General features: G+C 43.2%; 1 protein-coding gene across 6 annotated transcripts; it reads right to left on the bottom strand.

Moving 5' to 3' along the window:
- Window positions 1–263: 263 nt before the first annotated feature.
- Window positions 264–24,712, bottom strand: si:ch211-267e7.3 (ADAMTS-like protein 2). 6 transcript variants are annotated; one of them, XM_035171495.2, is made up of 21 exons: window positions 24,591–24,712; window positions 20,202–20,291; window positions 19,766–19,869; window positions 11,439–11,511; window positions 11,237–11,339; window positions 10,726–10,871; window positions 10,402–10,525; window positions 9,616–9,696; window positions 9,103–9,278; window positions 8,875–9,009; window positions 8,592–8,787; window positions 8,023–8,091; window positions 7,071–7,386; window positions 6,107–6,207; window positions 5,829–5,955; window positions 4,747–4,960; window positions 3,594–3,749; window positions 3,238–3,408; window positions 2,919–3,095; window positions 2,554–2,707; window positions 264–2,363 (listed from the first exon to the last, which is right to left on the bottom strand). In XM_035171495.2, exons 1-21 carry the CDS (start codon window positions 24,681–24,683, stop codon window positions 2,215–2,217), a joined length of 2,955 nt encoding a protein of 984 aa, XP_035027386.1. In that variant the 5' UTR covers window positions 24,684–24,712; the 3' UTR covers window positions 264–2,214. The 6 variants fall into 6 exon arrangements, with proteins under 6 accessions (XP_035027386.1, XP_035027385.2, XP_035027384.2 ...); XM_035171494.2 differs by having other exon boundaries at window positions 264–2,360; window positions 8,592–9,009; XM_035171493.2 differs by having other exon boundaries at window positions 8,592–9,009.
- Between the last annotated feature and the right edge of the window lie 432 nt (window positions 24,713–25,144).

The raw sequence follows: 25,144 nt of genomic DNA on the forward strand, positions 1-25,144 counted from the left end.
CAAATACCAGTAAACAGTGAGCGGTGTAAATGATAAAAAGCTCTATATAACGTTTACATTTTAATCAATTGGAGGCTTTACGATCTACGTGAAGTAAAACAAAAATACTGTCTCCAGTTACTCAGAATCCCCGATGGTTAGGATATAATCACATCTAAGAGAAGTGGGAATCACAGAAATGGGCGAGTGGCCAAAGTCTGTGTTCAGTCCAGTGTTAGTCCACCAGGAGGAGCAGCAGTCACAGGCCAGACACAGATGCTTGTCCAAAAACAGCTGCTCTTTTATTCTTTATGTGTAATACAGTAAACAAAAACAACAGCAGCTCTGTGGGCAGTGTAACAACAGGTAAACAACACGCTGGGACTGAGCGACACTGACAGCCATGTTTACACAGTGTTTTGGATAGATGAGTTTGGCCCCAGCAGTCTGCAGCGCCACATTCCTGTTCCTCAGCTGTTTCTGCTCTGTTTGTACAGTAACTCAACAGTGATGCAGTTCCATTTAGTTTCTACTTGAGCCGTCACATGCGAAACGTTGACATGAAAGCACCCAGGTTCTTAAGAATTCATGTACCTGCAGATGCTACTTTTCACAGCACTTTCATTGACTCAATTGTTTCCAGGTTTGGATAGTTATACTGTTTCTAACTCTCCAAAGAAGGCTCCTTTAGAATGACACACTACAAAGGTTTTGAAAAAATGCTTAAATAACAGCTTAAGAGTTGTTTGAGGATTTGTTTCATTCCCGACAGATAGGTATGTTATATACAGTATGCCAGTGGTTTCTAACTGCCCCCAGGCTTTGTGCTAAGCAAGGCTCAAAACATACTGAACATATATCAACTGAAGACAGACAGGGATGAAACTGATGATGATTCCCATCGCAGTCTGGATTGGACCATAAACAATTTCTAAAAAACTGCCCCAAAAGTCCAACTTTTTACGTAAAACACTAAGTGGTTGGTTTAGACTAAAGCTAGACTGGTGCTTGCTGGTATAAAGGACACATCCTCATGATTGTCTCTGAATGGCACCAGACTTGTTCCACCACGTGAAGCTCAGAGAAGCTTTTTTTCTTTGCTGTCAGTGAGTTTTGTTGATGTAGTGTAGTGTCAGCATCTATAGGAGTGTGTTTATAGTCGATTTTTGTATGCATTGAATGAATGAATGTGATTTCTAATGTTGCAGTGAGTTGAATTACTGATGGCTGTCTTCATGTTGCAGTTGTCTCACAGTTCGTTTTGAGCGCCTGCTGGATGCAGGACGAAGCTCCAGCTTGTTGTTTTGTAGTCAAAATGGACAGTGGCAGAAAAAGAGCATATTTACAAATCACCAATGCACCAGCAGTACAGCCAAACCAAACAGTCTGTCTGAGGCTGTGTATGTAAAGCAGGACAGGACTAAACGCTGAGAACCCCCAGTCACAATGTTTCCCTGGTCTTGTCTGTCCTGGCCGGTTGCCACACTAACAACAAAGCTGCATTAAGTCTTTCATGAACTTTGGATCCACTATTTCTTCATGGAACATAGCACCTTAAAGAAAGGAGTGAGGTAATGATAGATTATAGACATTTACTAAACAGAACTTGAGGGGACATACTTGGAGTGACGGACAGGACAAGAGTTCGTAAGGGGTTTTATCCCTTAAAATAGTGAGATACAGAATAAAGTACTGGAAACACTGGAGGAAGGTTATTTTTAAACGACTGATTTGCATGTGCTGTTGTGGAGTTGAGTAAACAGATGAACAGACATCCCAGTGTGTCTAAAGCTAGTCTATCTTCACATTGTCTGGGTAGGAGGTGGTCAGGGCCTCTGTCTGAGGAGCTTGTCTGTTGTCTGCAAATTTCCAGTTGTAAAATGTTGCTACAGAGCAGGACACGTGCTCTGTCTTCAAAACTACTTTACTGTAGTAGTGTTTGCACTACGAGTCCTTATGATTGCATTATGCTTAGTAGTGATGATGCTTCCTGAAACAAAGGATTCACTTCTAGGAGACTGAGGGAAGAAGAGTAAAGGAATAACATTGACAAGTAAAAGGCAGTGACCACAGATTGACCTTTGACATCAGTGGTAGGCTAACATTAATATGGTAAATGTTGATGTCCTAAGGCCGTACATTGCTAGCAGCAGGCTTTTGTGTAGCACCAAAAAGGATGTGGTGTGACCAGTGGTTGGTGTTGAGGGGTCAAGGAGGGAGGTTACAGTTGACACCTCAGGGTCTCGGTGCCTTACAGGACTGGCAGCAGGCCTTTCTGTAGTACCAATGGGAGCACAGTTTCACTTTGAGGACGAGGGCACAGTTGGCTGTTGGCTTATCTTGGCAGGAGTCGTCTACCGCTACTGATGCTACTGGAGCCGCTGCTGGACGAAAACATGAAAGACATACAAAATGAAGGCATGACAGAGACTAAATGTTCCACTTAATTCGTTAGGACACTGCAGAAAAACAGTCACAGTGACGCATCTGGGAGTTAATTTATGTGCGAGCTGAATGTGTGCTGACATGTTGCATCAGCTCCAGTGAAAGCACACACTGTGTTTGTTTTTGTACCTGGTGCGTCTGTCGGACAGCTCTGGATCTCACAGCTCTGTCTGGCTTCTGGCTTGAGGGCTGAGTCGCAGCTGTGGCCCCTGGTTACCAGCTCCTCCCCCTGGTAACACTTGACTTCTCGAACCTGGACACCACTCCCACAGGTCTTACTGCACTGAGGGGCCGTGAGGGAGCAGGACTTTTGTTAATGATAATATGACCTAATGACCTACAGACACAGTTCTTATACAGCATGACATATCAAATGAGACAGACTGTGATTTATGGAGGTACGGTCTATATATACAACCTAACAGCCCTGGTTTTACATCACTGTGGTAGTGTACTGGATCAGTAGGTTGGCATAAAGTCAGACTGGGAGTTACCTGGGACCAGGATGTGGTGAACCATTTGGAGCAGGGTCTCTGGAAGCAGGAGGAGCTGGTATCTGGTTTGTGATTTTGGTCACAGCTACTGTCCGGAAACTCTTTGAACACACCACCTTCCAGCCCAGCACACACCACCTGACGCTGCCGCACACCCCGGCCACAGGTGGCGTTACACTGACACAGCCATGAACATGAAACAAACACACATATAAACATATCAGTTAGGACTGAGTCTGATTTTCACTGATCTTAAACAGACACACAAAACATGCCCGGTCAAAGATCTCTCAAAGGTGAAGGACACCTCGATGTTTACCTGCTGCCATTCTTGTTCCACCCAGTGTGGGGCGCAGTTTCTGTCCCCACAGGGATAGATGGCCAGTGGACGTAGTGATTGGTCACACTGCTCCTCTGACATCACTACCCCACCTGACGAACGACACGTCACGGCACGCACCATCCTTCCCTCTCCACACACACCTGAGCACTGACACATACACACACACATTTAATGCAAATGTAAAACTGATGTTATCATTTTCCTCTAGTAAATATGAAATGAGAAGTGTTATTGCCTGGTCTGGTGTGTGTTCATTGTGTATGTACACTATGCTGATGCTGTGTGCGTGTGCATGTGACCACGTGTTTGTGTGTGTATGTCGTTAAACTCACAGGTCCCCAGTCGGAAACTGTCCATCTTCTGTCACAGGGCGGGCCCTCACACTCCTGACTTTCTATTGGCTGAGAGGACTTGTTACATAGTCTCATCTCCATGGAGCATCGAACCTCCCGGGTCCGAACACCACGCGAGCCACAACGTGCCGAGCACTAACGCGTACAGGGACAAACACAAGCACATACAAGTATTAAACTTCAAATAATTCTATATCCTTTTTTATGGTTCTTTTCTTGACATATAACTACGCATTTATTGAGCCGATCGTAGCATCAAAATGAACATTCAGTGTGTTTTGGAGTCGGTTTCACACACTGAAAATTGAGGGAGAAAGGTTTGGTTTATTTTAGCTTTTTGACCTATATCATGACTGGAAACTGCAAATCTTTGGGGGACACATTTTTATTTTTCATATATTGGTGACATGGAGGAGGGGTTTGTTTTTCTCAGTGGCACAGGAGGCAGTGCTGTAAAGAAACTAGGCTCTAGGGAGGATCGACTAATTTTGTCTCAGGAGAAGTATCTGACAAATCTGCTTTCTGACACACAGCATATGTTGAGGGATTTTACCTCCCTGTTGTGATGCAGGAACAGGAAAGTCTCCAAAGACATTAGGGCAGTTCTGCTTTTCTCTTCAGTTCTGCAGGGTTATCAATTATTATTAATAAGGATTTAATTATGATGTGACTCAGCTTATACTTGAGCACTCAAGCATTTAGACTATTTAGACCTAGTTAGGGACGAGGACTCAAACATTTTACGTTGTTTTTATGTAACATGCCAGTATAATTAGGGATTTGAGATATTATATGAATACTGTAACATTATTTAAGTGCAGATTCACAGGCAAACTGTCAGTGCTAAGATGCTTGAGAAGACGTCCAGAAACATGCACTGTCTGGACTCTGACTTGACTTAGTTTCTTCTTTGAGAACTCAGACTTGGACCCGAGGTCGAGACTCCAGCTCAGCAATGACAGAATGCATGCAGGCAGTTCTTGGACAGTGTTTCTGTCTTTGCATCTTTGACCACACCAATTTCTAAGAATTGAACTTTAAAGATGTATCCAAAACAGAATATTGGCAACAAATAGCAGCCACATCAATGATGTCACAACAGCAGGATAATTGCTCTTGCTTTCTGTATTACCTGTGACCACTCAGACACCTCCCACTGCGGCCCACAGCTCTGGCCGAGGCAGACCTTTCTGTTAGCAGGTTTGTGCAGGTCATGTGCCAGACACAGTGAATCATAGACGGAGGAGTCAAGACCTGGCGACAGCATCTTCCAGCAGCGCACAGTGCGGTACTGAACTCCCTCGCCACAGGTTCGAGAGCACTCGCTCCAACCACTGGTCTCCCACCTGAGGAGAAAGAGGTGAGAAGGTGTTGTTTTAAAGGTCTCATAAAGTTTTAGTGATATTAAATCATAGTCACATTATGGGATGTTTCTCCTTCTTATTTTTTGTTATGGCATAGGTTCTTGTTTTCAGAAAAACGAGACAACGCCAGTGAAACTATGTCTTCAGAAGGTTCAGCCCACTCATCTTTGTGTTACTTCCGTGGCTGTATGGTGAGAACTGTCGAGTATTCCTTTTTTACTCCTACTTTTTACTGAAAATACTTCATACTATAGGGCTGCATGACCTGCCAATAGAGTGTACAAATAAAGGAGACAAAATCAAAATCGATCTGAAATACATAATCTTAATCAACTCACTTGCCGGCTATTGATCCTTTTAAAATATAAACAAATGGAGAGGATACAAATCTCAGCCCTAATCATTGATTTGTATTTGATTGGTTTTATTAGTTTTTCTCTTAATACTCTCTTGAGTTGGGCACATCAGTGTTATGTTTCATTCAAACATGCCTAATTTAGGGCTGTCAGGATATCCTAATATCAACAATTTTTTTTAATTAATTCAAGCATAATACATTTTGCAAAAAATTTGACTAAGTTGACTAATAACATTATCATTATGAAAATTATTCATTACATTTTTTTCATTTGCTGAAAATTCTATATCATCATAGCCATAGCCTACATAATGCATTTTTAACTGTGACTGTATTCAGACTGTCTGAAATGTATTTGCTTTTCTTTTGACAAGTCAGTCAACACTTATTTAGCATTTGTAAATGAGGCGTTGCTAAACTATGAAGACTTAAGCAGACCTCATGCTGTGCAGTTTGTGTCAGTTATCAGAGTTAAAGCAGTAAAGGCAGCACCTTGGAGGACATTCCTTCCCGGTGCAGAACTCATGGGTGGGCTCTGGCCTCGTCAGAGAGTCACAGTAACTGTCGTCCACTTCAGTTCCATCATAACGGACACACAGGGCATAACTAGTGGTGATACCTGGTAATACACACAGAAGCACAGTGTTAACAGTGTAAACATTGTGCAGATAGAGATCAACAACATACTGTCTATGTGCAGTATAATGCAGAACACCAGTCCATTATCACAATGCTAATAGTAATCAAAGATTTTGTAAGTTTGAGTTTACCTGTTGTACAGGTTGAGCTGCACGGAGCATAAGCAGAAACCTTCCAGCGATACATGTCTGCCAGACTAATATCTGGTTCTAGACCCACATCAAAGTCATTGCTAGAGAGAAAGATAGAGACACACAGGTACAGGTTGAAACCTGGTTTTTACCATTTCATTATTTTTGTAATAAAAAAAACACTCATCTAACAGCGGAAAAGGGAAAGTATGTTAAATAAGTCATTCATTTATAACGTCCCTCATTTCTGAACAGAGGTCAGATATGGGTAGTTGGAGATTGTGTTTACATGCACAGCAAACAACCAGATTACCGTGAATCTGTGTGTTCTTGCAGCAGGTCAGTAATCAGGTTTCTCCACTGTCCTGTAACTTATTTTACCTGTAGTAATAATAGAAGCTGCTGTCTCAGTTCTGACTTTGTTTTTTGCTCTGAGTGTCCGAGCAGCCTGACAGTGCAGTGAGAGCCACCCAGGTAGATGGAGCACAGCCTCACAGCACTAATGGGTCTGAATCCAACACGATCAAACGTTCAGCATCATAAAGACTTCGAGAGGCTCAGTGAGTTAGTTTCCGTTGCAGTTAGACTTATGATGGAGGTTTTTTAAGCAAGGACACGTTGAGCATTATTTAGCCACTTCACTGGTACTCTACTTGTCCGCAGTGTTTTGACAAGTACACGTGCACTCCTTAATGCAGATTAGAATCCTCACTAATTGTTTACATGGCAGAGAAATCTGTGGTTACACAAAGCAGGTCTATGACACTGAAGTATTCAGCTTACTGGAAAAAGCACAACTGTAACCTGGTCCCTTGAGCGCATGTTTAATCAGCTTACAAATAATAAGCACAGAGGAAATGAATGGTGATCGGAATTGTGAGTGTGAAATACAATAAGCACTAAAGATTCAAGCTGCTCAACATTATGTGGCATTAATGAGACGTGAACAGCTGTTCCCTCATACCTCTCTGTGTTGGCTGCCTGGACTGCAGACACCTGCTGCAGCTGCACCAAGATGGCAGTGTGTGTGTCCGAGTGTGGGACGAGTTCTGTTTCTGAGTGTATTTCCAGCTGTGTGTCTGTGTGTGTTTCTGGGTCTGTGGGAGACAATGTATCCGCTTGTGTTTCTGCTGGTGAATGAGGCTCAGGGAGAGTGTGTGTGACAGAGTATGTGTTTGACTGTGTGAGGGTGTGTGTGTTTGAGTGGGTCTGGTTGTGTTGTAGCTCCTCCAGCAGCAGATACGGGGCTTCTTCAGGCAGAGCTGCTGAATGAACACTACCTGTGGATGAACAGAAAAACAGATTTTCTTAATTAAATAATACCAGTGACAGATTATTCGGAAATTGAGACTATTCTATTACTATTGTAATATTTGTGATATTTGTAAAGTGTAGTATTTATAAAGTAATATTCACAAACTGTAATATTTATCCAATATTATACGTAAACCGCCCTTTAACAAACAATGTTAACTTATAATAGTGGCACACTAGCCTACATTAGCTGTTCCAAGTGACAGTTTACAAACTAATCTACTGGAAAGATGAGAGAACAATTTTCATGTGTGGAAGGAAAAAGTATTAGTTGACACAAAATGTATAATCATGCAGTTGTCTTGTATTGATGCAAAATCTGCATCTGCATTAGAAATGAAGTGACAGTGTGCAGATACTATTGGTCTATTTTGGGGTTTATAACACAACATTTATTCTTTGCCGGATGGGCCACTTCAAATAAAATCTATAGTATAAATTAAGAGTCGACCTGCTTCTCCAGGCACCACTGCACGGCTGGTTTTGCAAATATTGTCCAGGGCTTTGAAATCACCTCAGAGTACATATAGTACTAATGTAATATAGTAATAGACGAATACTATAGATAGAAAATCTGTAGTGTAGCAAAAACAGTTTCCTACCTGGAAAAGAGAGCACCAGTGTGTTTTCCTCCACAGTGGACGGCTCATCGATTGAATTGGAGGAACTCCCTAAATGAGCAGAAAGATAAAGACAGACAACGAGTCAAATAGATCGATACAGTTTATTAATGACACATAGATTGACAGGTAAGCCTGCAACACTAAGAGAATGAACAGAAGGAATGACCGATAATTTTACTAATGTGAAGGACTTTATAGGTTATATATATATATAAAATGAAGTGTTTTGATTGTCCACAAATTAATTAGAGTCTTAAAACCTTTGAGAAGGGTTAGGGCAATTTCTAACTGTCCAAATCTGTTAAATGGACAGAGAAGATGGACAGAGGATAGAGACAGAGTGCATGGGTGTGAAATTAGAGAAACCTAACAGTGGGCCGCAAAAAAAGGTTTTTTTATACTTCATTGAAAAACATTTATTTCATTATGAAAACTGATTAATGTCGTCTGAAGCCCTGTCTAAGGGCAGCTTCTATGCAAATATGTGTCGTTAATTTAAATGTAAAAAGCGTATTATTTATGACAGGCCGGATTAGTGTCTGACTCACGGTAACCCGATGGCGCAGGAGGGCCCTGCTCTTCCACATCATTGTGGCTGAACACATGACTGGTGACATCGGCTGGTCTGTAGACCAACATGGCCGCTGGCGGTGGAGGGCTGGGCGTCCTGATTTCCCACACGACTTCCTCCTCCTCCTCTTCTTCTTCCGACAGCTGGATATCTGATTGGTCATCAGCTCCCAGCTGGGCGTCGTAGGGATGGCGAGATGTCACAAAGGCCCTGCTGTGGTTCGTCAACTCAATATGATGCCCACCTACATCCTCACTTACCTCATTATAGGTGAAGTTAAGGTGGGAGTGGCCAGGGCTTGTAGTGACGCCCTCTGCAGCAGTGATGTCATAAGACTCGAGGGGGATGGTGTACTCGTAGGTGATGTGGGGGAGCTTCCCATTCAAATTGTAGTACTGCACACACAAGAATTCAATCTTGTTTTAGAAGCACAAATGTGACACATTCACTGCAAAATGTGTGCGTGTGTGTGTGCGTGCATGCAATACCATAACATTGAGGCCCTGCAGTGTTGGTCCCTGTGCAATGATGTACTCCAGCCCATCAGAGAACACATTGCTTGGACGTCTGTATTTGAACACGGTTCCTGCCACACGGAAGTTTTGTGGGTTGTCAAACACTGTGTTTCCATTGAAGAAGAAATGTCCGTCTTCGTCCGACAGGGCTGGATATGACGGGAAACATAATCAATCAATCAAATTCAATCACATTTTATTTGTATATTTTTTCCTCATATAAAATAGAGATAAGTAACTTTCAAGATGGTGGTACCTACAATAGAGCTACGGGTTCTTGATTTGTAATGATCCAGAGTAAGACGTGAAAAACATAATTATCACTGTTTAGTGTGCTCAAATATAGCTCCAGACTAGATTCACCCAATTATATAAAATACATAGATTTTCATGATTAAAGAAAAACCACTGCCACAGTTTGAAATGATCTAAATCTGGTGATTTCATACTCAGTATATTGACCTTAAAGAAGTTGTAGGTTCTCACCCAGGATGTTCTCAGTCTTGTGTCTCTCTATGATCTGAATGTCAGTGGCTCCAGCGGGGATGTTGGTGATGAACACATAGCCTGATGGAAGAGATGCCTACTTTAAACCACAGGAAATACTGTCTGATGTTAACTGTGATCAGTAAACAGTGATACCAAAGTGTGTAAAAATAAATCGAATATCAGCTTCTCCAGCATCTTCCGAAGCTTTTCAAAAATCTTACCTCACTAAAAACATAAAAACACATACTTTACAACTTAGATTTATTTTGGGGCCCAGTACTGTGATGTAAAATGTAATGTTGGGTTTTTAGATGGTCCGAGCATTAACAAGACTTCAGAGTCTGCAGACCTGCTCGTGGCTGAGAGGCCGTACTGAGCTAAATTGCTAATGTCAGCATGCTAAAATGCCTACCTTGCAGGTTTACCATGTTTACCATCTAAGTTTAGCATGCTAACAAGCTAACAAGGCAGAGGGGAATGCCAGTAGTTTTGGAGGTATCTGGTTATAAACCAGTGTTCACCTGATGATGGTGCTAGATGAATGTCTGTCCATTTTTTTCAAAATCTATCAAGGAAATTTAAATATATTTTATCCAATGAATTAATTAAAAAATAATGGATAGATACCTCAAGACAGGAAATCAAGTGGAAAACTGTGAATAATTATGAATGTAACCAGTTTAACCAATTTCTCTCTTTCATCAATTGACTATAATGAAAATGGAGCATATCTTATACTTGTGGCTACATCTGTCTGCATGTGTGTTTGTGTGTGTGTGTTACCTAACTGTGTGAGTGCCGTCCTGTATGATCCAGAGATGCGCTGGCATGACGCCCCGTTGCCTCCACACACTCCACATCTATCCACTGCCTTACTGCTGTACAGCGCCCCATCACATCCTACAGGCTGCAGGAGAAGACAAGTTAAAACATGCAAGAGAGTTAGGTTATTTAGAGGCTTCACTGGTTGAGAAATTCAATCTAATACAAGAAACATTTGCTTTAAATGAGAGTATAAACTTACTATATTTTGCATGTTATTGAATACACTTAATACAGTGGGGTTAGGGTTAAAAAAATGAAAAAACTTTTCCTTGGTTGGATTACCTGACATATTCCCTCTATACAGACGCCATGGTATTTAGTATCCCGGCAGAATGTACCATCGTGGGCAGGAACTAGGAGCTGTCGCTCACCACTGATGGTTGTACACTGCAGGTCACATGGCTTATTGGAGATGCTGATGTAATCAGCTACACAGGAAATTACATATTGTAAAATATATTTACTTTATTGCTGTTACAATATACAATTACTGAGTAACAAAATCTATAACATTCAGTAAGTTACATGTGGTTATCATTTGGGATCACCCAAGTGCAAAGTTGCCTGGTGACCCTATGATTAAAGAGAGCAGACTGAAAACTCACAACTGCTAAAGTGAAAGCAATTACGTTCACAACCAAACATTTTGCAATAATTTACTTTCATTAATGAAGCACAAGCATTCATGCACATTTTAATGTTTATTTTAAGTATAGTGAGGTAGACAAGTATGAAGAGTGGCCATACCAAGGCCAGTGAGTACAGACAGACAGAGTAAAGGAAGACACTATACCTGGGTAAAGAGGTACCCAGTGGTAGTATCTTCTTCCAAAGGCTTTGGAGTTAAATTGGGAACACTGGTGCTGTTTGAAGCTAACACTGGGGCTGGGACAGGGCTGAAAGCACAACACACACGCACACGCACACACACATTTTACAGGAAAATTCAATTTCTTTGCGTTAACCTTTGAATAAATATGAATGTTGCATCCTACCTGGTTTGGACAGAGCTGGTACTGTTTAGGAGAGCCAACACAGTATGAGCTGTTGTTCTGTGTGGTTGACAGCCTGAGGAAGAGACGAGATACAATATTATTACTCACCTGTATTAAATGGACAATAGATGAAATGCATTCAATTTAAGCAGTAAATAAAATATAAATATAGAATATTTACAGCACAAAACCCATGAAGTACATAATCTGGCAACCAGTTACAACATACCAACAGTACATACCAACCTAAATCTCTGGTAATCAAAGGCACTTTTAAGTACTAGATGTTTTATGTTTAACTTGAATAAGCTATTTCTGAAGAAGTTGTTATGGAATAGATGGGATCTGGAAAAGCAGAAACTGTGCTGCTGGCTGCTTGGAAGCATTTTACTGACATATTACATTTACCCAAAATCACTATCATAAAAACCGGGCCAAATTGGGAAAATCTACTGAAATGATCTCCAAGTAACATAGCAATCTGTTTATATAGTGTATATATATATATATATATATATATATACACACTGCTATGTTTCTTGGAGATCATGTGTGAGGTTGCCATTGTGATTACAAGAGCTTAGTTTCTATTGAAATTCAAATGATGTTTTTGTACCACGTCAGGTCACTGTTGGTCTGAGTTCGTTGATGGTTTCACTGACATATCTAACAGCAGGGCAGCAAGCTAATGGACACAGCAGTGACAGAATGGACTGGTTGCAAAGCAAAAACCACACACTTCAATATGTGAGATGAAGGCTCACTGATCGGTTCCATGAGTGTGAAAATAATGAGAATCATATGCTTTGGCCTTCAAAGTCACAAGACCTCAAAGTAATTGAAAACCTATAGGAGAATTTGGAGAGTGTCCGACAGCAACACAAAACATGGCGTGGCGTGTTCTAACTGCTGAAGGTCTAGTGGGTGGTGTGTTCTAACTGCTGAAGTTCTAGTGGGTGGTGTGTTCTAACTGCTGAAGGTCTAGTGGGTGGCGTGTTCTAACTGCTGAAGGTCTAGTGGGTGGTGTGTTCTAACTGCTGAAGTTCTAGTGGGTGGTGTGTTCTAACTGCTGAAGGTCTAGTGGGTGGTGTGTTCTAACTGCTGAAGGTCTAGTGGGTGGTGTGTTCTAACTGCTGAAGGTCTAGTGGGTGGCGTGTTCTAACTGCTGAAGGTCTAGTGGGTGGCGTGTTCTAACTGCTGAAGGTCTAGTGGGTGGCGTGTTCTAACTGCTGAAGGTCTAGTGGGTGGCGTGTTCTAACTGCTGAAGGTCTAGTGGGTGGAGTGTTCTAACTGCTGAAGGTCTAGTGGGTGGCGTGTTCTAACTGCTGAAGGTCTAGTGGGTGGCGTGTTCTAACTGCTGAAGGTCTAGTGGGTGGCGTGTTCTAACTGCTGAAGGTCTAGTGGGTGGTGTGTTCTAACTGCTGAAGGTCTAGTGGGTGGCGTGTTCTAACTGCTGAAGGTCTAGTGGGTGGCGTGTTCTAACTGCTGAAGGTCTAGTGGGTGGCGTGTTCTAACTGCTGAAGGTCTAGTGGGTGGCGTGTTCTAACTGCTGAAGGTCTAGTGGGTGGCATGTTCTAACTGCTGAAGGTCTAGTGGGTGGCGTGTTCTAACTGATGAAGGTCTAGTGGGTGGCGTGTTCTAACTGCTGAAGTTCTAGTGGGTCGTGTTCTAACTGCTGAAGTTCTAGTGGGTGGTGTGTTCTAACTGTGAAGGTCTAGTGGGTGGCGTGTTCTAACTGCTGAAGTTCTAGTGGGTGGCGTGTTCTAACTGCTGAAGTTCTAGTGGGTGGCGTGTTCTAACTGCTGAAGTTCTAGTGGGTGGCGTGTTCTAACTGCTGAAGGTCTAGTGGGTGGCGTGTTCTAACTGCTGAAGGTCTAGTGGGTGGTGTGTTCTAACTGCTGAAGGTCTAGTGGGTGGCGTGTTCTAACTGCTGAAGGTCTAGTGGGTGGCGTGTTCTAACTGCTGAAGGTCTAGTGGGTGGCGTGTTCTAACTGCTGAAGGTCTAGTGGGTGGCTGTTCTAACTGCTGAAGGTCTAGTGGGTGGCGTGTTCTAACTGCTGAAGGTCTAGTGGGTGGCGTGTTCTAACTGCTGAAGGTCTAGTGGGTGGCGTGTTCTAACTGCTGAAGGTCTAGTGGGTGGCGTGTTCTAACTGCTGAAGTTCTAGTGGGTGGCGTGTTCTAACTGCTGAAGGTCTAGTGGGTGGCGTGTTCTAACTGCTGAAGGTCTAGTGGGTGGCGTGTTCTAACTGCTGAAGGTCTAGTGGGTGGCGTGTTCTAACTGCTGAAGGTCTAGTGGGTGGCGTGTTCTAACTGCTGAAGGTCTAGTGGGTGGCGTGTTCTAACTGCTGAAGGTCTAGTGGGTGGCGTGTTCTAACTGCTGAAGGTCTAGTGGGTGGCGTGTTCTAACTGCTGAAGGTCTAGTGGGTGGCGTGTTCTAACTGCTGAAGTTCTAGTGGGTGGCGTGTTCTAACTGCTGAAGTTCTAGTGGGTGGCGTGTTCTAACTGATGAAGGTCTAGTGGGTGGCGTGTTCTAACTGCTGAAGGTCTAGTGGGTGGCGTGTTCTAACTGCTGAAGTTCTAGTGGGTGGCGTGTTCTAACTGCTGAAGTTCTAGTGGGTGGCGTGTTCTAACTGCTGAAGTTCTAGTGGGTGGCGTGTTCTAACTGCTGAAGGTCTAGTGGGTGGCGTGTTCTAACTGCTGAAGGTCTAGTGGGTGGTGTGTTCTAACTGCTGAAGGTCTAGTGGGTGGAGTGTTCTAACTGCTGAAGGTCTAGTGGGTGGCGTGTTCTAACTGCTGAAGGTCTAGTGGGTGGCGTGTTCTAACTGCTGAAGGTCTAGTGGGTGGCGTGTTCTAACTGCTGAAGGTCTAGTGGGTGGCGTGTTCTAACTGCTGAAGGTCTAGTGGGTGGCGTGTTCTAACTGCTGAAGGTCTAGTGGGTGGCGTGTTCTAACTGCTGAAGTTCTAGTGGGTGGCGTGTTCTAACTGCTGAAGTTCTAGTGGGTGGCGTGTTCTAACTGCTGAAGTTCTAGTGGGTGGCGTGTTCTAACTGCTGAAGTTCTAGTGGGTGGCGTGTTCTAACTGCTGAAGGTCTAGTGGGTGGCGTGTTCTAACTGCTGAAGTTCTAGTGGGTGGCATGTTCTAACTGCTGAAGTTCTAGTGGGTGGCGTGTTCTAACTGCTGAAGTTCTAGTGGGTGGCGTGTTCTAACTGCTGAAGGTCTAGTGGGTGGCGTGTTCTAACTGCTGAAGGTCTAGTGGGTGGCGTGTTCTAACTGCTGAAGGTCTAGTGGGTGGCGTGTTCTAACTGCTGAAGGTCTAGTGGATGGAGTGTTCTAACTGCTGAAGGTCTAGTGGGTGGCGTGTTCTAACTGCTGAAGGTCTAGTGGGTGGCGTGTTCTAACTGCTGAAGGTCTAGTGGGTGGCGTGTTCTAACTGCTGAAGGTCTAGTGGGTGGCGTGTTCTAACTGCTGAAGGTCTAGTGGGTGGCGTGTTCTAACTGCTGAAGTTCTAGTGGGTGGCGTGTTCTAACTGCTGAAGGTCTAGTGGGTGGCGTGTTCTAACTGATGAAGGTCTAGTGGGTGGCGTGTTCTAACTGATGAAGTTCTAGTGGGTGGCGTGTTCTAACTGATGAAGGTCTAGTGGGTGGCGTGTTCTAACTGATGAAGTTCTAGTGGTTGGCGTGTTCTAACTGCTGAAGGTCTAGTGGGTGGCGTGTTCTAACTGATGAAGGTCTAGTGGGTGGCGTGTTCTAACTGATGAAGGTCTAGTGGGGTGGTTCTAACTGCTGAAGTTCTAGTGGGTGGCGTGTTCTAACTGCTGAAGTTCTAGTGGGTGGCGTGTTCTAACTGCTGAAGTTCTAGTGGGTGGCATGTTCTAACTGATGAAGGTCTAGTGGGTGGAGTGTTCTAACTGCTGAAGGTCTAGTGGGTGGCGTGTTCTAACTGCTGAAGTTCTAGTGGGTGGCATGTTCTAACTGCTGAAGTTCTAGTGGGTGGCGTGTTCTAACTGCTGAAGGTCTAGTGGGTGGCGTGTTCTAACTGCTGAAGGTCTAGTGGGTGGCATGTTCTAACTGCTGAAGTTCTAGTGGGTGGCATGTTCTAACTGATGAAGGTCTAGTGGGTGGAGTGTTCTAACTGCTGAAGGTCTAGTGGGTGGCGTGTTCTAACTGCTGAAGGTCTAGTGGATGGCGTGTTCTAACTGCTGAAGGTCTAGTGGGTGGCGTGTTCTAACTGCTGAAGGTCTAGTGGGTGGCGTGTTCTAACTGCTGAAGGTCTAGTGGGTGGCGTGTTCTAACTGCTGAAGGTCTAGTGGGTGGCGTGTTCTAACTGCTGAAGGTCTAGTGGGTGGCGTGTTCTAACTGCTGAAGGTCTAGTGGGTGGCGTGTTCTAACTGCTGAAGGTCTAGTGGGTGGCGTGTTCTAACTGCTGAAGTTCTAGTGGGTGGCATGTTCTAACTGCTGAAGGTCTAGTGGGTGGCGTGTTCTAACTGATGAAGGTCTAGTGGGTGGCGTGTTCTAACTGCTGAAGTTCTAGTGGGTGGCGTGTTCTAACTGCTGAAGTTCTAGTGGGTGGCATGTTCTAACTGCTGAAGTTCTAGTGGGTGGCGTGTTCTAACTGCTGAAGTTCTAGTGGGTGGCGTGTTCTAACTGCTGAAGTTCTAGTGGGTGGCGTGTTCTAACTGCTGAAGTTCTAGTGGGTGGCATGTTCTAACTGATGAAGGTCTAGTGGGTGGAGCGTGTTCTAACTGCTGAAGGTCTAGTGGGTGGCGTGTTCTAACTGCTGAAGTTCTAGTGGGTGGCATGTTCTAACTGCTGAAGTTCTAGTGGGTGGGTTCTAACTGCTGAAGTTCTAGTGGGTGGCGTGTTCTAACTGCTGAAGGTCTAGTGGGTGGCATGTTCTAACTGCTGAAGGTCTAGTGGGTGCCTAATGGATTCATTTTTGGGGGCAAGAGCAGCACTGAGGAACTTTTCTGATGTATTAACTCTTTACTGTAAGGTTTATGATCACAGACTTTGTAGTATCCAGACTACACAGTGAATCAGATGGTCTGGATGATCTCAGTCTTTGTTTAGGAAAATGTTGCTAAGCCACTCTGCGAGCAGGTCCACTTCCTTAAGCTTTTGTTGTCGATGTGGTCTCACTACACAGTCCTGGGCAGTGCCAGTACTCACTGTGGTCCTGATGGAGCTGAACCTGCTGATCTGGACTGACTGCACCTAATAAAGTCTAACACCCACTTGCAGGGGAAGGTGTTTGGGCTTGGCTGTCTCAGCTTCATTGTCAGACATAAGGGTTATTTTTTTCCAGTCGGGACATTGGAGGACAGATGTTCCAGCATTTGCAGTGGAGCGGTTGGAGCAAACTGGAAGGATCAAGTGCGACGGAAAGACTGGACTGCAGGAACAGCCTCTAGAAGCACTTTATGATGATAGGTGTGAGTGTTACGTGGCAGTAATCATTCAGATAGCACATTGGAGGAGATTAGAAAAGTTTGCAATGGATACAATTTGAGATGAAGTCCGGATTCATTCAGCCTCTTTGTCTTTATTATTTAGAAATGTGACCAATAACTGAATATTCTAAACAGTTTCCCGAACATTCTCTCTCGTCCCTCTCTGTCAATCTTTGTCAAGGAACTAAACTAAAAACAACTCTGTTGGGTTTTCCTGCATAGCCTGTCTATCTCTATGGACTGGATATATGAATGACGGATTTGTTCGTGACTGGAAGGAATCAAAGTGGCTGTAAATCACAAACCTGAGGGCTGAGCCTCTGGGCTAAATTGCCGTGGCTTAGTGGGAGTTTGAAAATGAAAATGTATGAAAACAGAAAGAAGAAAAGCACAGAAAGCTCAACCATATTTTCCTGAAACCTTTCATCTAGTTTAAAGTCTATTGTGGCCACACACAGCTTATGTGACAACTCGCCTACTATAACAAAAAACAGTTCCCTGTAGAATAAACAGTGATTCACTAGTGCTCATAATGAAAAGTTAGCTGGTTTCTGTAATGAGTAGCTGGAGCAGCTGCCACTGTAAGAAAACATTACTTATACTTAGAACACTGCTCAGACACTGGGCACAAATTTACACAGCACATTTAAAATGCTTACTGTCCCATGGTGAAATTATCTCCATTACAATCCTCCATCATATACACACCAACTGCCAGATTAATCACCATCAGTTGTTCCAGTCCTACACAACTTATTTTTTATTGTGGTAAACATTTACAACTTCAATGAGCAGCAATTTTTCCCCAGTGAAGGAAGGAATTCTACTTCCACTTATCATAAAGGCAGCTGTTATGGTACACTGCTGAGGTGACCTAAATAAATTATTGCACAATTTCATCATCATTATTACAGTTAAAACCTAAAAACCTGTAAATATTGATGGCAGATAAGTTTTTCGTATTTCCTTCAACGATTTAACTTTGCCCACCTATAGTCCACTGCTCATCTATAAAGAGTTTAACAAATACATGGATTCAAAAATGCATTCATTAATATTCTTATTTCAACCTTTATTTTAGGCAGCTATAAAGCTGCCTCTTTTGGAATTTTGTTTTTGATTTTATGGCCCAAGCTAGAATCCCATGAACTTCCCTTTTTTTATTACAAGATCATTTTTTCATCATCTCGCCTTTATTCAAAAACCACTGACATGCACCATATGCTCCAGTTCACTCACACAAAAAAAACGTTGTGCCATAGTAGTTAATGTCTACTATTGCTTCTGGGTTTAGTTTTCTCTGTGAATGTGTGACTAAAGCTGCTTTCAGGCATAAACTGAACACCGGGGATCATCCCCACACAAATGTCAGAGTGGGAGCCTCCGCAGTTTCTCAGGCTGGCCTCCTAGTATAAAGTCTGCAGAAAGTCCACAGAATCCGATGCGAGAACACAGCAGGGGATCCCTGCTCGATTTACCACAAGGGAGTGGGGGGGTCAATGACACTTCTAACAAGCGACAGATGCAAAAAAAGAAAAAAAGCAGTGCAATAAACATAGAAGAAACTGATGAAGATGTCAAGAGTCTGTGGTGATAAGGGCCACAGCGAAATGAATACGTAACATCCTGCCTCTGCTGCTCCACCCCTCGTCTGAGTCCTGCGGAGAATTTGTTGCTGTTGTGAACGCGTCTGAGCAGAGCACCCCCTGCTGCGCGGTGCATGTGTGAAAGGCAGACTGTGGAGAAAGTCTGGACCCAATTCTTTCAGGTTTTCCGCAGGACATGTCTAAAATGATCTTATACTTACAGGTCCATACATTTATGTCTTAAGAGGGAACCTGAAATGTTATCAACATGAGCTGATTCTGAGGAACGGGAACAACTTGGATTTTTTAAACAGTAAAGGAGTAGAGATCTCTTTATTGGCTTGAAACCAGCTGTTGGAAATGCATCTCAAGGGTCTCAGTACTTCAGAAGTTTACAAAATTTCGCAACAAGTAACATGTGTCTGCACCAGTTGTACCAAGAAGAGTGCTGTAGTTTATGTTCAATATGATTTTAATTCTGTATGAGTGTGTTGTGGACCTAAAGAACTCCAACATGGAGTAAATGCATCTGTCTTTCATTACCGTGTTAACCCCCCACCCCAACACACACACACCTCCTCTGTATCTGCTGCTGCATCTTTCTTCAGCCCATCCTCCTACACTGTTTAGAAGGTAAAGTGGGAGAGACAGCAGGACGAGGTGAGCGGGAGGTCACTATGTGAAAGTGTCACATCTAATTGGTAGAGGGTGATGAGGGGAGGACAGGAGAGGAAGAGGGTCGAGAAGAAAAGCAGAAAGAGAGGAGAAACGTGGAGGAGGTGAATTAACTGAGAAGGAATGAAAATGAAGGGGAGAGTGTGTGCAAAAATTGGGAAAGAAGGCAAAAAAAGGGCAACAATAAACAGAAAGAGGTGTAAAAGGGGCTGACGTGAGAGGAGAGTATGCGAAGGAAAGGAACAAAGCCAGGGGAAAGAAAGGGGAAGAAGGGGGAGACTGAGGGCCAACAGTGAGGGCAGAGTGGTGTTAATCTTGGTTGACAGAAACTTCCGCAAGTCTGACAGGGGAAGGTCAAAGGTCACGAGATGGCTACAAATACACACATTCTGTCAACACTCTACCTATCTTCCCTCTGTATATGGCCATGTCTCTGCTCACTCTTCCACAGTGTGTAGTGCACATTGTACCCATATATATATGTCCTTATGTCTTATCAAATATTCAAACTAGTTATATCTTTCTTTCCTTCTAAAGACTCTAAAGCCTTATTTTCCTGCCCGTGCAAACCCAGCAGTTGCACAAATTACTAATGTGTGCGGATATATAAACGCTACCTCTGTATGAGACAGTGTCTCTCCTGACTCCTCACTCCTCCTCCACAGCTCCTGGAACAAGAAGACCAACTGGACCACTCCCCCCACCATTGAAACACCTCCTCCTAGGAGAAGAAAATACACAGAACGAAGTCATAAAAAAACAACAACCTGAGCAATAAAGTGATTTCAACAAGGGAGAGGTGTGATTCAAAATATTAACCAGCCTTCATCACTGAGACAAGAGAGCACTGATAGAAACCTGTGCTGATGGTGTGTGGGCTTACTGAAAACAATAGGAGCAAACAGCGTATGAAGCAGTTGGTCTCAGTTACAATGGCCCTACATACCGGAGTCATAAATACATTTACAGTGAGACACAAATAACATTTACATCCTAGATGTGAGATGATGAAACAGATGAGACGGGGTGTGTGTGTAGTAACTGTAACAGTACCTTGTTGCTTGACTGTTTGCTGTTCAAACCTCCATGGCTGTGTGATTGTAGATGGATGTGATGCTGCTCCACCCTCCCTTCACTTCTGTCCTGGCAGACACACACCACATACACACACACACATATACATGAACTTGGAACATGTGCACCAGTGTATAGGAGTATTGGAGTGTATTGAATCTCAATTAAATTGTTGAATTCACAGGTGAAAGTAACCTCTCTTGAAAATCTACAAGTTCCAACTGCCCACCACTACACTGGAATGTCTCTGCAATAACTTTGAGTTGTGATTGGCTAATCACTGTGATCTCAGTGATGTGATCTCGGTGATTACAAGTTCTCCTCAACCTGCATACTAGAACTGTTTTTCTCTCACAGTTTAAAGTGAAGTTTGAGTTTTGGGTGCTCATTATTCATTAAGCACCTCAACGCTCAACATGACAACATTTCTCTTTTTTGGGATAGCTACAACATCATCACGGGAAACATTACTGAAACTGCAAATCAGCAATAATGTTCTAGGTAGGAATACTAAGGGAGGGTCATTGAAAAATATTTGTACACCCAGAGGTAAATTACAAGCAAGTGACTGTAGTGTTTCAACACCATTTGTACATGGAATTAGTGCAAATGAAATGAAATCCAATTTGAAATGGACATAGCAAAGCCCTCTGCTGTGCTGGAAGTGGAGATTTGATTTATCATGTGTCACACAGATATAATTGTTTTCAACTTCAATGTCAGTTCGGTGTTTTTTCAATTCCACAACTGACAAACACATATACACATCAAGACTCAAAATGCAACTGCTGTGTTGTCCCAACAGCGTCCTAAACAAGCCTACACATGCTCTTTACTCTGTCAGATCACCCTCTGGCTAATTCAGCACAGAAACACACAAATAGTTCCTTACGATCAAAGCTAAAAGGTTTCTCCAAGGATGACAGTGTGTCGGATGTCCCATTATTCATTCAAGAATAGATAGAATACTGTGGACACCTTCTTACACTCCTTCTAGAGGATTGAGGTTTAAGGTCAAATTAGCACGAGGAGACACAAAAAAAAAATCAAGATTCTATCGAGATACAATTTTGACCTGGTTACATTTACGCCATAGTATTAATGTGTCTCCAGTGTCTCAAATTAAAAACTGATTGCTCTGTCCGTCTCACATCACATCCTCTCCTTGTCTTTGTACTAAAACTACAAAAACCAAAGAAGATAAAAGAAGAAGACTAGAAGGTGGAAGCCCATCATGTGTTATTGGGATTTCTTGCTTTTTGATTGGTCTCATCTTGCCTCCATCCTCAGGTGTCTTGAACAACCTAAGGACTGAAGAGAGGGCTGCTTCCTGCATTATTAACTGGCTAATGGTTGCTGGCTGGTTTGGAACAGCATTACATGTTTCCACCTACATGCTGTATAAGGATTGACAATGCATTTGTAATTACACTGTGGTCATATTGCTTCCCTGACCACCACCAGAGGTGACCGCTCTGATTACAATCCGTCCTCAATGGGTCCTGGATGCATTTACATCTGTGCTTGCAGGTGGTTTACAATCTGATCTATTTCATGTCAGGAGTTAATTGGGTATTAGGTATAGGATGAGTAAAATGTTGGTACACACTTCATATTGTATAAGGGTTGGGTTGGGGTTTGTAGGGTTAGAGTTAGTATTTGTCCACAGTCCACTATGGTCTTTTCATATTATAGAAACATACATTAGTGATAGAAATGTATACTGCTGAGCAGCTGATCCTGAAATCTAAGTAAAAATGACCATTTATACCATTGTCTATGGATCAACTAGTACCACTGTTGCAAAGTTCAAACACAAAATGTCAGTTTCAGTCCAGCAGAAGGTTTATGAACGGGTTGTATGGAGTACAGATCAGTCAAAAAGTGAGAAGACTGGACGAGGTGGTTAGCATGCGAACTTTAAGAAAAACAAAACAAAAGTGAAAACTGGTGTTCCACCACTAACGACAGATCTGGGTGAGTAAATAACTAAACTTGTACCATTTCTAATAAATTGGTGGATAAACAAAAGACCTTTTAAGGGGTCTCATCAAAATATTTATGTGGCAAGTTTAAGTAAAAAAAAAAGAATTCCTGTTGAATTAAGCCATTTGTCTCTCCACATCTTGTAAGGGAAAATAATGACTGCTAGTTAAAACAAAGTGACATTACCACAATGAATGCAATCCCTTAATAGAAGCATTACTTCACTATCGCTATGGTACATTATGTGTGTGTGTGTGTTATAATGAGCAAAGACTGCTGTAGCATTGTTGGAAGATGATGTCTTGCCAAAAAAGTATATTAGATGTCATGCCAGTTGCTGTGTGCACTACACAACTTTTCCCTATTTTACTGCTGGCAATACTTTTATGTGTTGTCAACTTCCTCCAAAAAAGGTCCGCTTCACAATCAAAAACCCAGGCCTCTTTTCAGCTCACTATGCTGTTAACCTTTTTTTTCTGTTTCGTTGGCAAGAATGAATGGACTCAATTAAAAAATCTATGCTAATCAGACAAATATGGGGCATTTTATCAACCATCTCTGCTGCAAGACTGTTCAGATCAGTCATGAGCAAAGAAACGGAGCCATTTTTTATCATTTAAAAGGAAGAACTGTGAGAACTGGTGTCTGCAAACAATTGTTTGTACAGTCTTTGGCAATGCATCTGTTTAGAGTTTCAACCCTGAAAGCCCAAGTCACCCTGATGGGTTGGCTGCTGGCTCTCACCATGCTGTCTCCTTTACACAGTCTAACAGTCAGAGTTTCAGCCCTCTGGTCAGGCAGGCAGCCGCTCGTTCTGTTTGTCACTCAGCTAACTCTTCATCATGCCCACAATGAACAGAGTAGCCCAACAGAAAGGATGTGACTTTCCAATGGTAAGGCATGTTTCCTATCCAGCAAATCTACGATGCTGGGGTCAACACTTTGAACCACTGTTGTCTCTTTGACAGACTAACTAACTAAGCACATTACTTGGTCAAATAAAGAATGACTATTTTACATTCCATACAACAGAAAGCTGTGTAGTTTTACTAACTGCCTTCAGGGATAAGCAAGGATAACATCAAGTATGTGGACCAAAACCATCAATGAAAAATAAACTCCCAGAGTGTTATTACTCTGCAAGTATCTCTATAAGTTGCTGTTATTACTCTCGGATGTAATTAAATCACCGTATTGGCTGAATGTCCAGTTTAAGAGAGAACCTCGCAAGTAAAGTTAAGACTTAGCACTGTGGACTAAAGCAATTATTCCTCATACGTTAGAAAAATAGCTTGAAAAGGAGGCATATGGTCGAGACAAAAACACGGAGCCGAACGAACTATGAGAACTTAATGGTCTCAAATTAGCATATTATTCACATGATTTACATTTGCCACCATCTGCATGAATAAAACATGATTTACAGTTGCAACCACTGCTTCTTTACATCCAATGCAGACAATGGTCCAAGTTCAACAAAGCAGCTGTTACTAAGCTTTAGTTGAATGGGGTGGGGGGGGGTGGGGGGTTAGTATGACAGTCCAAACATCTTACCCCACTCTGAAAGTATTTTAATGCTTAAGATAAACCACACACAGCAGGTCACGTTCACTTGATGTGGTTTGATTCGATTGACTCACTCCGAGAGGGGAGACCTCACTCCTCTGTTATAACTGGTTTGGAGAGGAGGGTACAACAAACTCCATTTACAGCTTCCATCACTTATGTCATTTCACTGCTGCCTTGTTTATCGTCTGATGTAAACACATGTTAGACAGCCCCTTCCACCGGTCATTACAGTTCATCCCTCCTACACACACACACACACACACACACACACACACACACACACACACACACACAGCCCCAAATTACTTTTATAGTGAATACAACTTTTGGACTTTTATCACCAGCTGTAGAAATTAACTGAATGGTTTTTCATTGAAGACACACACACACACACACACACACACACACACACACACACACAGAGAGAGAGAGAGAGAGAGAGAGAGAGAGAGAGAGAGAGAGAGAGAGAGAGAGGTTTGCTGAAGACAACAGTGATATTCCTGCATTTGCTAACAGTCAGTCAACCTTCACACACACACACTTACTCTTTGGTTTAATGTTTGGTTTCGAAGCACGAACTCCTCTAGGCTCTAAGTTTAAGTCACACAGCATGGTTGCTGAGTTCATTCTCTCTTTGCCGAATTGGAATAAAATGGCTCTTAGAGGTCAAACCAGACAGTGTCTTGTACGACAAGCAAGGCAGCATCCGAGTGACAGACTTGAGAAGTTAGTGTTCTCCATTGGAGCAAACTACCGAGTCCCCCCATGCCTTCAGCGCGTTGTGCAAACGGATCATCTCCGCGAGCTATTTACCTTAACGGGCCAGTTGTTCGCCAGCGGGAGAAGCGGGAGCTGCAGCAGCAGAAAGGAGCAGACCGGGAGAGCTAACCCTCCGTTACCGAACATGGTTCATTCATGTCATGGACCGACCGCTCTCCCCCTCCCCTCGGCCCCGATCCCCTCCGCTCCCCTCTGCCCGCTTCGCCCCTCCCACTCCGACCCCCTTCTGGTGTAGCCACGCCTTCTTCTGCCGTCGCTCGCGCGCACACGCACGCGCGCAAAACACCCCCACTTTGGATTTGCCGGGTGCTCCTCACTGGGGTTTTTTCACTTCTTGCCCGCTTGTCCAATCAGTGTTGGATTTCTCTTGTGTTGTGTATTCGAATCCAGTGATTCTATGAATGTTGGTGACAAAGATCCGCACCTAGGGCTCCAGTGAATGTCTGTGTCAGTCCAATATGGTGAACTACAAGGATCAAATAATCCAAGTGATCAGTGGATTTGACCCGTGCACACCCAGCTGCTGATAGCTGCTGTTCTTTATCTTCGACATCCTCAGATAAACAACAGACTGAAGGGGACTCTGC

Source organism: Hippoglossus stenolepis, chromosome 11 (assembly GCF_022539355.2).
Source record: "Hippoglossus stenolepis isolate QCI-W04-F060 chromosome 11, HSTE1.2, whole genome shotgun sequence".
Lineage (NCBI taxonomy): Eukaryota > Metazoa > Chordata > Actinopteri > Pleuronectiformes > Pleuronectidae > Hippoglossus > Hippoglossus stenolepis.

What these genes read in the sequence shown, in the direction of transcription:
- si:ch211-267e7.3 (XM_035171493.2), bottom strand. Translation starts at nt 24,683, where the DNA reads ATGTTCGGTAACGGAGGGTTAGCTCTCCCGGTCTGCTCCTTTCTGCTG. An exon ending in CAGGCAGCCAACACAGAGAG is followed by an intron (nt 6,208 to 7,070) that starts GTATGAGGGAAC and finishes CTTTCTCTCTAG; the next exon opens with CAATGACTTTGATGTGGGTC. An exon ending in CAGTTTCCGACTGGGGACCT is followed by an intron (nt 3,409 to 3,593) that starts GTGAGTTTAACG and finishes TGTATGTGTCAG; the next exon opens with TGCTCAGGTGTGTGTGGAGA.